This window comes from Balaenoptera physalus (assembly GCF_965194825.1).
Source record: "Balaenoptera physalus genome assembly, chromosome: 6".
NCBI lineage: Eukaryota > Metazoa > Chordata > Mammalia > Artiodactyla > Balaenopteridae > Balaenoptera > Balaenoptera physalus.
The window spans coordinates 65,252,332-65,267,964 of record NC_138885.1 but is presented as its reverse complement, the minus strand read 5'-3'; the positions used below and the strand labels follow the sequence as shown (position 1 = coordinate 65,267,964).

The following is a 15,633-nucleotide window of genomic DNA, read 5'->3' as shown; positions in this document are numbered from 1 at the left end:
AGAAATGACTATCACTAAAGGAATGGCTCCTTTAAAAGTCCATTAGTTTCCAGCAATTTGGGTGAAAAATGCAAACAGGCCATAAAACAGCATGCCTTCTAGACATGATGCATAACATAAAGTGATGCATGCAACTTAAACAAGGCAAGACTTAATGGTAACGTCCTTACCCCAGTATTCAGAAAAAACTGAAGTGTACAGACAAAGATACAGACACCCAAAATATTCTTAATCCCTTCTTATAGAAAAATACACATTTTTCATAGTATATAAAACAAACAGCAAATGCTTTCCCCTAACTTGCCACTTTTAACATTATATACCAACAGCTGAACGTGCGTATTTCATGCTATTACATTTGTAAAACTTTTTGATTACCATTGCAGGGAGTATAGGAGGATCATCACTGCCATCTTCTGGTTAAATTTTACCATAAATGACCCCAATCCCAAGTATCTTTTTAAAATAATTTTTCAATGTACAATATTAAGTGACCAATATATTTTATGTTGTGCTGCAAGCCCTTCTTTTAATAGTTTACTGAAAAGAAAGTAAGTTCCTAGTTATATAGAAACCAATCTAAAGAAATATGTATTTAATTAAAAGTCTGTGTTTTTGGAATAGTCACATTCACTGAACCCTTAAAATTATGTTTAAATGTTTATACATGCTTCAGTAAAAACAGTGGGTTTGCTCATCTAACAAAATGCACTAGTATGATGAATTACATCTTAAACACAGATACAAAACTGATCATCCTTATTTTTCAATGCCAAATTCTACTGGAAACCAATAATAAGATTAGAAGAAAAAAAAATCATAGCTAGAATGTTTGTTTCCTGAGATACAGTGGTTAATTCTTGCTCAAATTTCAAAAGACCATAAAAACATAATAAAAGGTTTCTAATTTTGTGATTAAATCTCTCAGAAACAATGCTAAAACCAGATTGCCTTCATATAATTCACATCATGATACCACTGTGCTAGGGGCTGCATATATAACTCGTAGCTAAACATGACTTGTATCTGAAGTAAAAGAATATTAATGTCCCCTAATTTCTCTTAGGTTACATTTTTCCTCATCTTTTTGTCCAACACTCACTGTGAGGCTTCCCCTAGGCGTCTAAGTTCCAACTGATACAGGATAGTGGTTTGTCTACTACACTGTAAGCACAAATATGTTTATTAAATTATTTAGTATAAATTACTAAATATTTAGTAGTATAAATTTACTACTAAATATTTAGTAGTATAAATTTAATAAATTTATACTACTACAATGTTTTCATATTAAAGATTTCCAAAGAAGAAATTTTGAATTCTTTAAATTACAAAGTTAACTTCAGGCTTAGGAAAATAATTTTTCTAAGTATACATATAGGAAAGATTTGAGGAAAATAGTAATATTCCTATCAATCTAATTATTTGTGATAAATTATAAAATTCTTTTCCAGTTAATGTTTTCTCCCCTTTCTGGTGACTTCAAATATCTATGATTCCACTCAATATGTTCATCACCAGTATCTTAATTGATTAAGACTACATTAAAAGAAAAATACGTTACCTCAAATCCTTTATGAAAACAGGTTAAATAGTAATTATACATACATAAACACACTAAACTAGCCAATTCTCAAATAAAAGTTTCAGAAATAAAAAATAAATTACATGGGTGATGCAACCAAATTATCACAGTTTCTCAGCCAGAAGCAAGATAAATCACCATAACTTCAAATTGGTAATTAGATAAAAATCTCCATCCCAGAACTATATTCTTTCAACCAAAGACAGTTTTCAAGCCAGCTGATAAGAGACTCATTAAGGACTCAATGTTGTTATCTGGCCCACCAAATTCATCTTTCAATAATAAATAATCTATACCACAGAAGGGACAAACCTAGAAAAAGAAAATTACTATCACTGAAAAAGGAGGAATGGTAATAGGAAAAAAGGGAAAGGTAGCATTATTTGGTGACTACCATATTTTAACCCAATTAGTCTAGAAAAATCAAAGAATACAGTAATTGCACAATAAGGCAATGTCACTATATTCCCAGACTCCAATAAACGACCCCCCAAAATGAATAAAAGCATGCATTCAGGGAGGTTAAAAAAAAACTAAGTAACTCATAGTCTCTCAAATCTCAGAAAGGGCTTAATTCTAGAGTTCATTTTTAAAGATGGTTTAAGAGTACAATCAGCTTTAGAAATAACGTAAGTTATTATTCATTAGCTTTTGCCAAATATCTGAGATATGATTTGCATAGTAAGAACAGTGATTCAATCAGATTACCTTTACTCCACAGTTCTGTATATAAAATAGCCTAAAACAAGGCTTTAAAAATGGTACAAAATAAAAGATTTAATATTAACATATACGAGTTAATCATGTGAATGTTTTTAAACTTCTTAGAAGTTTAGAGCAAAGATACCTATTTCTTTCTTAGAAAACCAAGGAAGAAATGTAAAGTAAACTGAAAGACAGATCTACACCATGGCATTCACTGATCATGCAAGTAATACTGAAAGGCTGTGACTCTGATTCTTTAGGACAAAAAGACAACCAAGAACCAAGAAGGCCTTTCCTGCTAGCTTAGATCTTGGCCTCCCCCAAAGATATAAAATTAACACTACTGCCATTTGGCCTGTGAAGGAACAACTAGAAATTTTACAACCACAAAGGACCTGGGAATGTACCTAGATTTAGAAACCAGAGTTAAGTTTGAGTCAACCACTCAGAACTATACCAAAGTCTCAGAGATGAACAAGGATGGTGCACAGCTCAATTACTTTTTAAGTAGAAAAAAGTCTCTAGCAAGAAGGGGCTCTTGCCAGGAAGAAGAACCTAGAAAAGGTGGACAGCCAAAGAAAGTAAATGTAGGGAGTGGGAGTATTGGCAGAGCACAAATGGGAAGAGAGAGCTTCTGAGATAACCAAAAGTTGTGAGGCCTCTTGTAGCTCATCTATCTATGATACTCAGCACTCAAACATAGTCCGAGTTACACAGTAATGCCCTCTTGTGGATACAAGTGCTCCTAGGCTGGAATATTAACATTTAAATATCTGTTTAAGTTTTCATACTTACTCTTTTTGTCCTGAAAGATGATGCTTTAAACCTCAATTCTGACACAGATGTAGAGAACAAACGTATAGACACCAGGGGGGAAAGTGGCGAGGGGGGCGGATGGTGGTGGTGTGATGAATTGGGAGATTGGAATTGACATATATACACCAATATGTATAAAATGGATAACTAATAAGAACCTGCTGTATAAATAAATAAATAAAATTCAATTTAAAAAATCCTTAATTCTCTGAAATATTAATTTCTCCCTTTCATATGACACCTTCTCCTGATAACTTTAAATATCCTCCCCTTACCTCACCTAAATGTTTCCTTTATTCTCTTCAATGTAATTCAGAGCATCAGATAAATTTTTTTAAAAGAAATTAATAAAAATAAAATTTTATAGTATTAAAATACTATAAGGAACTGTTCTTAAAAATAGGCTAAACTTGAAAAAATGACTTGATAACATGGAAATCATTCTATCTAAAAATCAGACTTACTAGTTAGAGAAATAAGTGCTAGGGATGTGATGTACAACATGATGACTACAGTTAACACTGCTGTATGATATATAGGAAACTTTAAGAGAGCAGATCCTAAGAGTTCTCCTCACAAGGAGAAATTTTTTTTCTTTTCTTTTTATTGTATCTATGAGATGATGGATGTTAACCAAACCTACTGTAGTAATCATTTCACTATATATATAAATTAAACCATCATGCTGTACACCTTAAACTTACACGGTGATGTATGTCAGTTATTTCTCAATAAAACTGGAAAATTCAGATTTAAAATATTCAAAAGTTATAAGGGAGGGAAATAAATGAAGCAATACTTATTTTGACTACTGAACTTCTTTTGTTTATTCCTAATAAAAAAAATTGATTATCACACTAATCGATGTACTGTGCCCTACTGATACAGACTCAGGCTACAGAGTAATGGACAAAACCTGTTTTCAGCTCTTTACAAGATGGTTAAAACAGTAGTTACACATACAAAAAGAGATTCACTTTATTTATTTATTTTTTGATCATCAGTGTTTACTAACTCCACATTTGATAAAACATGTCTTGAAAGTTGTGCTTAAAATTAACTTTCTGAAGACTGGCCACTTAAATTTTGTTAAAAAAAAAAAAATCAAGCCATACTTCTTTAGTGAAATATTCAAATTTCAATTTCCACTATGCATTTTCCTGAAATTTAAACAAGATTTTGTTGTTATTGCTTTTAAAGCAGATGGCTTTTATTTGGTCTTACCAGGTGGAAAGACACATGACCTAATAATAATTGAACAAACATTTATGTGTCTAGTCTGTGCTGGACACCAGGGATAAAAATGTAATATACTGTCCCTGCTCTCAAGGATCTCTGACAAAAAACAATCAAATGATCAAATAAATAAGAATCTACCAGCAAAGAGAAGCTAAGAGAGGTTTTATTAGCTGTCTCTTTTTTAAAAAACGAATTCTTTTCAGCAGAATTTTTTTTAAAAAGGGAAAATGTCCATTTTAGGTAAAACCAGACTGATGCTTTTAATAAATCCTTTTGAATATTTTAGTGGTGTTTTTATACTTACTTCTACAATTTAAAAATATTTAATAAATACATTTGTAGTGAAAAGAAAAACAAGTATCCATCCTGGGTCATGATATAAAATGTATTTTTATTGTTACTGTCAAGAAAGTTTGATAGCCACTGCTTTCACCTGTATCCTGTATTCTCCAGGCTTAATTTTAAATAAAATACTGGAAAGATCTTTAGACATCTGTGAGAAAACAGAAGGTGGAAAACTGCACAACTCATTTCATGAGGCTACTATAACCATTATAATAAAACCAGACAAAATACAGTAAAAGGAAAAAAACTATAGGTCTGACTCTCTTATGAGTATAGATGAAGAACTCCTAAATAAAATATTAGCAATATATAAGAAAAATATTCTCATAACTAAAATGGGTTTATTACAGAATGTAAGCATGCTTTGAAAACCTACCAGTATAAATTATCATATTAATACATCAAAAGGGAAAAAAAAAGCATATGATCATCTCAAAATATTAGGAGACCTATGAGTCTGTCGTACATATTTTGGTGATTTTAAAGGATGTCGAAATTCTTTGTGAACGTGGGCTGGACTTAGTGACTCTCTTCCCATAGACAGAATGTGGCAGAAGCAATGTCCTCTGACTTCCAAGGGTAAGGATAAAAGGATAGCTTCCTTCCGGCTCTCTTTGTCTTTGGATTGCTCACATTGGGAGAAGCCAGCTGACATGCTGCAAGGATACTCAAGCAGTTAGTTCTATGGAATGGCCCATGTGGATAGGAATTCAGGCCTCCCACTAACAACCAACACCAACCTGCTGGCCATGTGACTGAGCAAATCACATGGCCAGTAAAGCAAATCCTCAAGCCCCAATCAAGCCTTCAGACGACTAGAGCTCTGACTGACATCTTGACTTCAACCCCATGAGAGACCCTGAGCCAGAACCACTGAGCTAAGCTACTACCAAATTCCTGACTGGCAGAAACTGTGAGAGATAATAAACGTTTATTATTGTTTAAAAAAACTATCAAACCGATACAAAAATAGAAAACTTGAATGGACTATAACCATTAGAAAAACTTGAAACAGTGAGTAACTCCTGCTCTCCACTATCCTCTGGGGAAAAAAGCATAATCTGAGGCAGTTTTACAGTTGAATTCCACCAAGTGTTTAAGGAACAGGTAATAGCTATCTTTTACAACTGTTCTACAAAAGAGCAAGAGAGAAAGCTATCCAATTTATTTTAAAACCACAACCATGGTGGCCACTGAACATGAACAGCACAAGAAAATTATAGGCAAATTTCATTTATGAGCATATATACAAAAACCCGAAATAAAATATTATATAATCTATTCTTTAAATACATGGAAAAATTCATCTGCCACACCTGGATGTGACTACTAGTAACTAAGGTGAAAAAAATTAAGTATGTTTTTTGCTTTTCTAACAGGAAATGCATTCAGGGTAACCAAATAGCCCTAGTTAGTGAGGGCAACCTCCCCTTTACAGAAGAATTTCAGTCAATAAATGTAGAAGGAATGATGGAATTATAAAAATAATTTTGCAACTCCTAATTAAATAACTGATTTAGAAAAGATTCATCAATAAGTATTAAAACTACTTGGTAAAAAGTTGACAGAGAAATGAATATTTCCATGGTACCAAAGTATCACCTCCAGATATTACTTGCTAGTCCAAAGGGAAAAAAAGTAACTACAATGGAGAAGTCTGGCTGTCACAATTGTAACCCAGCGATCAATCTCAGCATCACTGATAACAACCCAGACATATGTGCTACTGATGTGACACAATATGAAGTACACAGAATCATCTGTGAGATCTTCTTGCCAAAGATGTTCAACCTGAAGCTAATCAAGTTTTTAAAATCTAATTTCCAGTTTAGAGGAAATATAAAGGATAGAGGAACAAAAGCTTAAATGTGAGAAAACCCTCAGAAAAACCCAAAAGGAGAGACATTCTAGAGACCAATTGGCCCACTCTCCTCAACCAGTCGATGACATGGGGCAAAAAGGAGTATGTGTGTGGAGGATCTTCTAGATTTAGAAAGACTAAAAACATACAACTAAATGCAACATATAGTGCAGGAAGGTTTTCAGGGGAAACTTAAGAAACTAATTTTTTTTGAAGGGAAGAAAAATTTTGTGAAGCTATGGCTATTTTGAAAAAGATGAAAAAAGAAGGGGTCATTTTCTATATAAGAAATTAGAATATACTAATATAGAGCCACAGTAATTAAAACTGTGTGTTAATAGTATAGAATCAGACAAATGGGTCAACAGTGAACATACAGAGCCCAGAAATGCCCATGAATATATGAGAACTGACTGAATGACAAAGCTGGCATCAGATTATCAGTGGGGGAAAGATGGACTATTTAACAAATGGTACTGAGAAAATTAGGTAACTATATGGAGAAAAATTAGGTTGTATCCCTACCTCATATTATATTCAAAAATATAACACAAATATCTAAAGGTGAAGGCTAAAATAATAAAGAAAATGTAGGAGAATATATTTGTATCCTCAAAGTAGGAAAGGATTTCTTTTCAACGAAAACCAAAAAAAAAAAAAAAAAAGTTATAAGTGGTAGATCTGACCATTATCAAAATAAAGGATGTGAACATATCAAAATGAAGGATTCTGTTCAATAGAAGACACTATGATGGAAGCAACCTAAATGTCCATTGACAGAGGAATGGATAAAAAAGATGTGGTACATACATACAACGGAATATTACTTAGCCATAAAAAGGAACAAAATAATGTCATTTGCAGCAACATGGATGGACCTAGAGATTGTCATACTGAATGAAGTCAGACAAAGACAAATATCATATGATATTGCTTATATGTAGAATCTAAAAAAAAATGGTACAAATGAACTTATTTACAAAACAGAAATAGAGTCACAGATGTAGAAAACAAACTTATGGTTACAGGGTCTGGGGGGCGGGGTGGAAGAAAAGGGGAGGGATAAATTGGGAGACTGGGATTGACACATACACACTACTGTATATAAGATAACTAATATGGACCTACTCTATAGCACAGGGAACTCTTCTCAATACTCTGTAATGACCTATATGGGAAAAGAATCTATAAAAGAGTGGATATATATATATGCATAACTGATTCACTTTGCTGTACAGCAGAAACTAACACAACATTTCAAATCAACTATACTCCAACAAAAATTAACAAAAAAAATACTATGAACAGTTAGTAGATGATAGACTAGGAGAGGGTATTTTTTAAAAGACTAAAACAGACAAAGAAGTCCTCCCTTAAGTATACAAGGAACTCCTACAGCAAGGTAAAGAACCCTAATAGTAAATGGGCAAAGGATATGAATATGCAATTCGTAGAAGGGAAAATCTGAATGGTAAATAGATATATGAAGAAATAGTCAATCTCACTGTAAACAGATAAATGTATATTACATTTTGACATACTACTTTACACTCATCAAGTAAACAAAAATTAAAAAGTTGGATAATATCAAGTTATGTGGATATAGTGAAACAGTTACTTTCTCATCCACTGGTAGCAGGAGCGTAAACTTACAGTCATTCTTGAGAGTGGTATGTAGAACCTAATAAATGTAAGTCAGCCTACACACAATAACATAGCAAGTCAATTCCTCAGCATACATTCCAGAGAAACTCTTCCACAGTCCTTTCAAGGAAAAAGAATATATTCTTTGCAGTGTTGCTTGGGATAGCAAAGCAAAGAGACAGAAGCAATCTAAGTGCCTATCACTGGGGAACAGATAAGTAAAATATAGTATATGACAGAATATTATGTACCAGTCAGAAGTGAATAACTAGATCTATATATAACAACGCAGGTAAACCTCAAATACAATGCTGCTTGAAAAAAAGGAAAAAACAGAGTGAGACATATAGTACAATGCCATTTATGTATATAAAACATACACACTTAGATATATGAAATCTTAAAAAATGTCAACACATGTTGGACAGATCAAAAGGACATATGTTTAAAATCCAAGAATGGGTACTTGATGCAAGACTGGAAAGGACAATGGAATTGGAGATGGGAAATGAGGGAGAAACACACACACACACCACACAACACACACACACACCACACCACACACACACACACACACACACAAACTAAAGAACAGTCTTTCAAGAACAGGTGATGGAGGTGGGCCATAAACTGAGAAACTTGAGCAAGTGAATTTAGTGAAACTGAAGTCCTAAAAAGAATAGAAAAGGAAAACAAAAATCCTACAGGAAAAAAGGAGCTAAAAGCTCAGAAAAAAATTATCACTTTAAGACTATATAGCTGGGCTTCCCTGGTGGCACAGTGGTTAAGAATCTGCCTGCCAATGCAGGGGACACGGGTTCGATCCCTGGCCCAGTAAGATCCCACATGCCATGGAGCAACTAAGCCCATGCGCCACAGCTACTGAGCCTGCACTCTAGAGCCTGTGAGCCACTACTGAAGCCCGCACGCCTAGAGCCCGTGCTGTGCAACAAGAGAAGCCATTGCAATGAGAAGCCCGCGCACCACAACGAAGAGTAGCCCCCGCTCGCCACAACCAGAGAAAAGCCCGCGCGCAGCAACGAAGACCCAACGCAGCCAAAAATAAAATAAATAAAATAAATAAATTTATTTTTTAAAAAAGGACTATATAGCTAACAAGCAACTTGGTTTAGTTACTAGGGTATTTTTTTTAACAAGATAAAAGTGTTCTAATTCATTTACTTTTAAAATTGCAATATGCCACGGAAGCTTATTAAATAAAGACAGAAAAATTAAAGTACTTCAGTCTTCAAATTTTACCAATAAGGAAAAGGCAAATAAGCTGAAAGAAATAACAATGAAGCCGACCATGAAAGTAACCAGCTTTTTCATCTTGAAACCTTTTAGAAATTGTAGCTCTAAGACAGTTATGCTGCAGTTCACAATAGGCATACAGCAGATACTACTTCTGGTATTTGTCCCCTGGACTAGATGGAATTAGCCCACAAACTAACCCTGAAATTTTAGGTCCTTAAATGACAAAGGCCATGTCAAACTAAAATACTGTGTAACAGCACCCAGCTCAGAATTATTTTAAGTAAGCATTTAATGCTTTCTTATATGAAACCAGATTGTTCTCAATACCTCTATTATTTCAGCTTTTTGGTCTAGTATTGCTTTAAAGTGAACAGCCCAGAAAAAGAATAAGAATAAGTCAAACTGCTGCCAAAATAAGCTACAAATATTATTTCCCTTACTAGCATTGAGAGCAGAAGGCTATAAGCTTCTCCTTCCACTCCTATACCTTTGAATATTGACCTACTTTTAGAACTTTGATTCACTATACCTCTCTTCAACCTACAGAAAGGATTATAGAGTTAAGATCAGTAATCACAGTCATTTTTGAGCTTAATATAGTATGGCACAGATAACTTGTTCAACAAACGTTTGTTGAAATAAATTACTGATTTACCAAGAAAAGTCAATTGGTTTATGTTAATAAATATAGTCTTGCAGCTCTTTGAACAAACCAAATAACTATATATTAGCACATCTGAAAAAAGTCAATTCCAAATAAATTATAAGATTAATAATTTTTAAGAGACACAAATAAGAAAAATATACAAAATACATTAAATCAACTCATCTCACGTATGTCTGGGCTGAATAAGATATATGCCTATCTCTTATAAATGGATATATTCTTATCCTTACCAATGGGGGATTCTGGAGTTAGCCCCATGCTTTGAAGCAATGCTTCAGCTTCTCTTCTTTTTTTTTCAAGATCTGATTCTTCTTGCACAGGAGCAGCTGCTTCCTTCTTCTGATCAGTCTAAATTTTTTAAGTTAAAAATTTAAGTTTACATATAGTATGAAACATTTCTGTTTGCAAAAAATATAAATTTTTTAAATAACATGCTAATACTGTATACTTCTGGAGGTGGACTTAGTTTTGAATACACATTATAGTCATTAAATGAAAATCATTCTCAATAGAGTTTTAGTAAGACTCTCCAAATGATATGTATTAAATTGATCCTTTAAAATTTTTTTTAAAATTTATTTATTTTATTTATTTATTTTTGGCTGCACTGGGTCTTTGTTGCGGTGAGTGGGCTTCTCATTGCAGTGGCTTGTCTTGTTGCAGAGTACGGGCTCTAGGCACGTGGGCTTCAGTAGTTGCGGCACGTGGGCTCAGTAGTTGTGGCTCGCAGGCTCTAGAGCGCAGGCTCAGTAGTTGTGGCGCACGGGCTTAGTTGCTCCGCGGCATGTGGGATCTTCCCGGACCAGGGCTCAAACCCGTGTCCCCTGCACTGGCAGGCAGATTCTTAACTACTGCGCCACCAAGGAAGCCCTAAATTGATCCATTTTTATACGTAATCAAGGAGTTCTCACAAAAATTTTCTGAACAGATAAATTCAAAAAGTACAGTCAATTTCTATTTATTTACAATATGAAATTGCTATCCATGGTCAGGAATTGTGGAAATCTCACAAATACATAAATACCACAACATTATGAATAAAAAAAAAAAAAGACTGAATCATTTAGGAGATAACAAATTTTAAGTAAATGAACAATTTGATTCATTGAAAAAGTTCAAGTACCTCAAACTTCTTTATGAAGTTTTCATTGTATTTATTCAACTTTATGTAAAGGATGTTTGTCAAAAATTCATCTGGAGACAGGTTTTGTTTTTATTTTATAAACTATAGGTCTTATTTTTATGATGATAAACACACGGTTTGGTTTGGTAAAATTAAAATTTACTCTTGCATAGCACAAAACATTTTTTTGTTATTGAAATTTTTGCCAACATTTATTTCAGCCATTTATAGTTTTAGCAAAATCTTCCAGTTAAACTAGATAAGCCTCAATACTCTCAGATCATCCAAAACATCTCAAGTGAAATTTAAGCCTTCAAGGAAAAAGTTTTATATATACACCTCAAAAGTCTATTTCAGCTAGACAACTATTACTCATACAATCGTCTGAGGTAAATTTTGTTAGTCATAATATTCTGATACCATTTTAACTTAAAGAAGTCATCAGAAAATTTCATCAAAATAGCCAAATAGACTATACAATCAAGTAGACACTTTACCTGTATATAACAATATATCAGTAGACTCACTGTTTAATAGTATTATAATTGTAACGTCTCTGGTAATGTCTGATAACCTTTAAATCAGATATAAAGCATGTAATAGATATCCCTTAGGGCCACTTATGGCCATCTTTAGAAAACAAAAACCAAATTTGCCCTCAGCCCTGAAGGGTTTAAGGCTACACATACTAGTTTGGAATGGCTCTGCCAGTCTGACTCATGCTTCTATCAGTTAGCTTTTAATCAAATAGAGAACTTAAAGGTCCAACCCTCTTATAATAATGGATCACAAAAAGGTTCAGAATAAACTAGAAAATTCTTCAAGTACAGGCCTTTACAGTATCATAGCAATGCTGCACATAAATTGTACCTCCAGTTTTTCTTTTTCCCTAAGAGATTCCTAGAAGTCTTGGCTATTGCTTAGGCTATCACATAGAAAAACTTGGTACTAATGTCACACTTAGAACAAACTATCTTAACACTGGCCATTTAAAACATCTATGATAAAAGTATACAAATCTGCCTAAACAGTTTCCATAGAGATAAATGTACATTTCAATACAGGAGAAATTAAAATATCTCCTGCTCAGGGTCAATGTATATTTGCCATACATGAGGAAGTGGTGATGCCAAAAATCAGAAGATGCAAGTACCTAGTCCACCTTTATGATAGTATCAAACCCACTACTTGGTAAAGATATTCCAATGACTAACTCATGATAAAGGAGATACGATCAATTAAATAATCCCCTAATCAATTAATAATCTATTCTATATTTCTCTTTGCCATTATTTATTCCAACAACCAGCAGTTCCGACGAGTAAAATATTCAGATAAGTTCAAAGTCCAAACTAAGTTATGATGTATATGCCATGTTTTATGAGCCATTACAAGGCAGATACCCCTTACTTTATATAATAAACATATCCCTAGAAGACTAAATATGCATATTGAACTTTTCACCTAAAGTGCTATATTTGCAGTCACAACTGCTGGAATTTTAATTATTCTGAAAGTATTACATAAAGGTATGAGTACTTAAAATCCAATTATTTTATATTATCTTTAAAAAAAAAATCAAACGTACTTCCTTTTTTTTCCTTTCTTCTTCTTTCCTCTTCTTTTCCTCTCTTATTTGAGCCAACCGCTGCTTCTTACGTTCCAACTCTGCCTTTAATTCACTTTTGTCAGACATGTTTGCAACCTTAAGAAGCATATAATCATTTATAATCATCATTACACTGGTAAAAGCAGCACTCTTTAAAAAAAATTAGTCTTTCAAGAAGAGAACTGTCTCGAGAGGCCATGCAGTTCAATGCTATCTAAAGAGAACATATAAACTCTACTTTTAAAATAACGGAAGCATATATATTACTACGACCTGAAAAAAATTATCAATATAAACAAATGTATATAAGAAATAAATACCCAGAATTGAGCATAGTAACTAGCACCAGTAAGCTCTTTAATGTTCACATGCTCAAATTCAACACAATGTCTCTGGCTCTTAGAACAGAGGACACGGGTTGGCATTAAAAGCTAAGCTATATGACAGATCAAATCTGCTATCAGAGTTTTGCATTCATCCCTAGAAATTTGATATAACAGGCGGGCACACAGAAAATTTCTATAAATTCTAAAACTACCATGTAATAGTAATACTAAGGAGAAGCAAAACACAAATATTACCATCAATAACTATTAAATATACTTTAAGTACGTTTTTAGTCAAAGCCCAACAACAAAGTCTGACCGGATAACTACATACAGCTGACAGGTCCGCTCAACCTCCTACAGGCCGGAGCCTCCATGACTGACACGTTCACTTTCTTAAAACTCCAAGAAAGAGAAAGTCTCAGGAATTTTGTGCTACAACCTCCGCGTTCGGGTACTTTCCAACACACACCAAGTAAAGGAAAACGCTGTCAACGCAAGTAATAGCGACTTTTATTTATAAAATGGAGCAAGGCGAAAAGGAGTCACTTCTCCCCTGGGGTCACGGCCAAGAGGGAGCGGTGCAGGATAGGTCCGGGGGAGGGGGCCTCGAACTAGCCTCGAGGCTCCTCGGGGCACCTCCGGAGGGTCCAGAAGGGAAGGGAGTGGACTCGTCTCCCCTGGCCTCCTTGAGTCACCGCACCTGGCTCTCACCGCCTCTCCTTCCTGGAGCCCGGCCCGGGCGGCGCTGTCAGCAGGAACTGCCAAGCCGCCCTTAGAGTCCCGACGTGAGACACCGCAGACAGAAGGGCCTAGAGGGAAGGACAGTCAACCCACCTGTCAGGTGGTGGGATGGGGAAGAGTCCGCCTGCCAGCAACTTCCCAGTAACGTCCCTCTCCTTTGCCCCCAAAGGCAACAGTCGCGGCCACTAGCTCCGCGGCTTCCCCAAGCACACAAAGAGGGATGGGCGGCGGCTGCTACGGCGAGAGCTGAGGGACAAATGGCTTCACCACAACGAGGTCGCTCCCAGAAAGAAAGGGAGGGGCCCTGCTGCGGGGAACTGTAGCCCCTCTGTGACTTACCTGTGTAAAGCAGAAGCCGAGAGATGAGACAAAGAACCCGCCCAGGGTCCCGAAGTGTTTCCGCTTTGCCAAAACCTGTAAGACTAAGCCTAATAGCCTGGGGCTGGGTAAGCAAACAGCCACCTCGCCTTAAGGATTGACTCGACCAGGGAGAACTACAAGCCCCAGCTACAAGGAAAACCTGCGTACGGCGAGCAATGCACTCTGGGAGTCGTGGTCAACGGTAGTCGCAAAGTATGCTGGGACATGTAGTGTTCCATAGTCTTTCTATTTCCCACTTTGAGGCCTTCCTTCAAGATTCCAAAGAGAAGCTTCCAGCAGTTCTCCTTAATGTAGTCTTGTCCGCTGGTCATTGCTCACAATGTTGTATGTGTTATATCTTAAGATCTTTGACTCAACATTGGCCGAATGTTTAAGAAGTGTTATTTTCAAGTGGTGAACCTATGTATTACACTGAACATTTGGTGAACACTTTCTAGGATATTTATACCAGTATTAGAAAAAAAAACGCCTTATAGAGGTTTAAGCAAAATCTAGAATACAAAATCTAAATTTTGAAAATGTAGTGTAACCTCATTCTGTCAAAAAAATGTGAGAAATTGTCTTTAATTAGAAAAAGATTTGTAAATCTTTACTCAGTTTTCACTAGTGTTCGTGGTTGTAAACTTGCTTAGCTGGGGTGTTACAGTTATGAAAATTAGCAAGAAAACCTCTGATTCCTGTATTTCCTCCCAAATTTCTTTAAATTTAAGTTTCTTTAAATATTCCATGTACACATGGAATATTTATTTGAGCCTGCAAATAAAATGATAACTGTTGCAATCAATGAATCAATAAGAATATGTTAATCAGCATAGCAAATAATTCCTCAGTGTTTTGTTGCAGTGTGGTAGGTAGCATTTGGGTTTTATCTCAAAGAATTTTTTAAAAGAAAGCATTTCATACTATTGGAATCTAAACCAAGCAAGAAGGTTTCCACAGTTTTAGATGTTTTTAATATACAAAAGTTATTGGAATATGAATTTACCAGAAATGTGTGGATTGATACACATTTTTTAAAATTTTATTTAAAGAATTTAAAGCATTATTCAGCAAGAATTAAAGCTGACACCAAAGCAATGTCTTTCTTATATTCTAGAAGGACATTGCCCAAGTCTAGGAGTAATCCTAGGTTTCAAAATCTAAGTCCTTGGGCCTGTGTCTAGTCTTTTCCTTGTCTTGCTCTGCCTATATACTAGATAAATATCTCAGAAATAAATTTGAGAAAGGAAATCCTTCAATTCCAAGACTTTCCCCCATAACCTAAAATTTCAAAGAGCTTTATAACTATACTCCCTTTTTGTTTTCTTTCTTTTTTGTCCTAATATTTAGTT

The 15,633-nt window shown here is 34.8% G+C and overlaps 1 protein-coding gene across 10 annotated transcripts in view; it reads right to left on the bottom strand.

Moving 5' to 3' along the window:
• DYNC1I2 (dynein cytoplasmic 1 intermediate chain 2) overlaps positions 1 to 14,426 on the bottom strand; it is a 50,732-nt gene extending 36,306 nt beyond the window's left edge. For 7 of the 10 annotated variants that reach the window (XR_014264753.1, XM_082465402.1, XM_082465395.1 and 4 more), the window contains exons 1-2: positions 12,831 to 12,966; positions 10,350 to 10,467 (exon numbers count right to left, since the gene is read on the bottom strand). Coding sequence is in view for 9 of the 10 variants with exons in the window: in XM_082465402.1 (XP_082321528.1) it covers positions 10,350 to 10,467; positions 12,831 to 12,959 (247 nt within the window). In the remaining variant the exon portion in view is untranslated. Of the gene's footprint in view, positions 1 to 10,349; positions 10,468 to 12,830; positions 12,967 to 13,880; positions 13,990 to 14,014; positions 14,167 to 14,260 lie in introns of those variants that run through there. The other 3 variants (XM_082465398.1, XM_082465399.1, XM_082465397.1) reach the window with 3 other exon arrangements.
• Between the last annotated feature and the right edge of the window lie 1,207 nt (positions 14,427 to 15,633).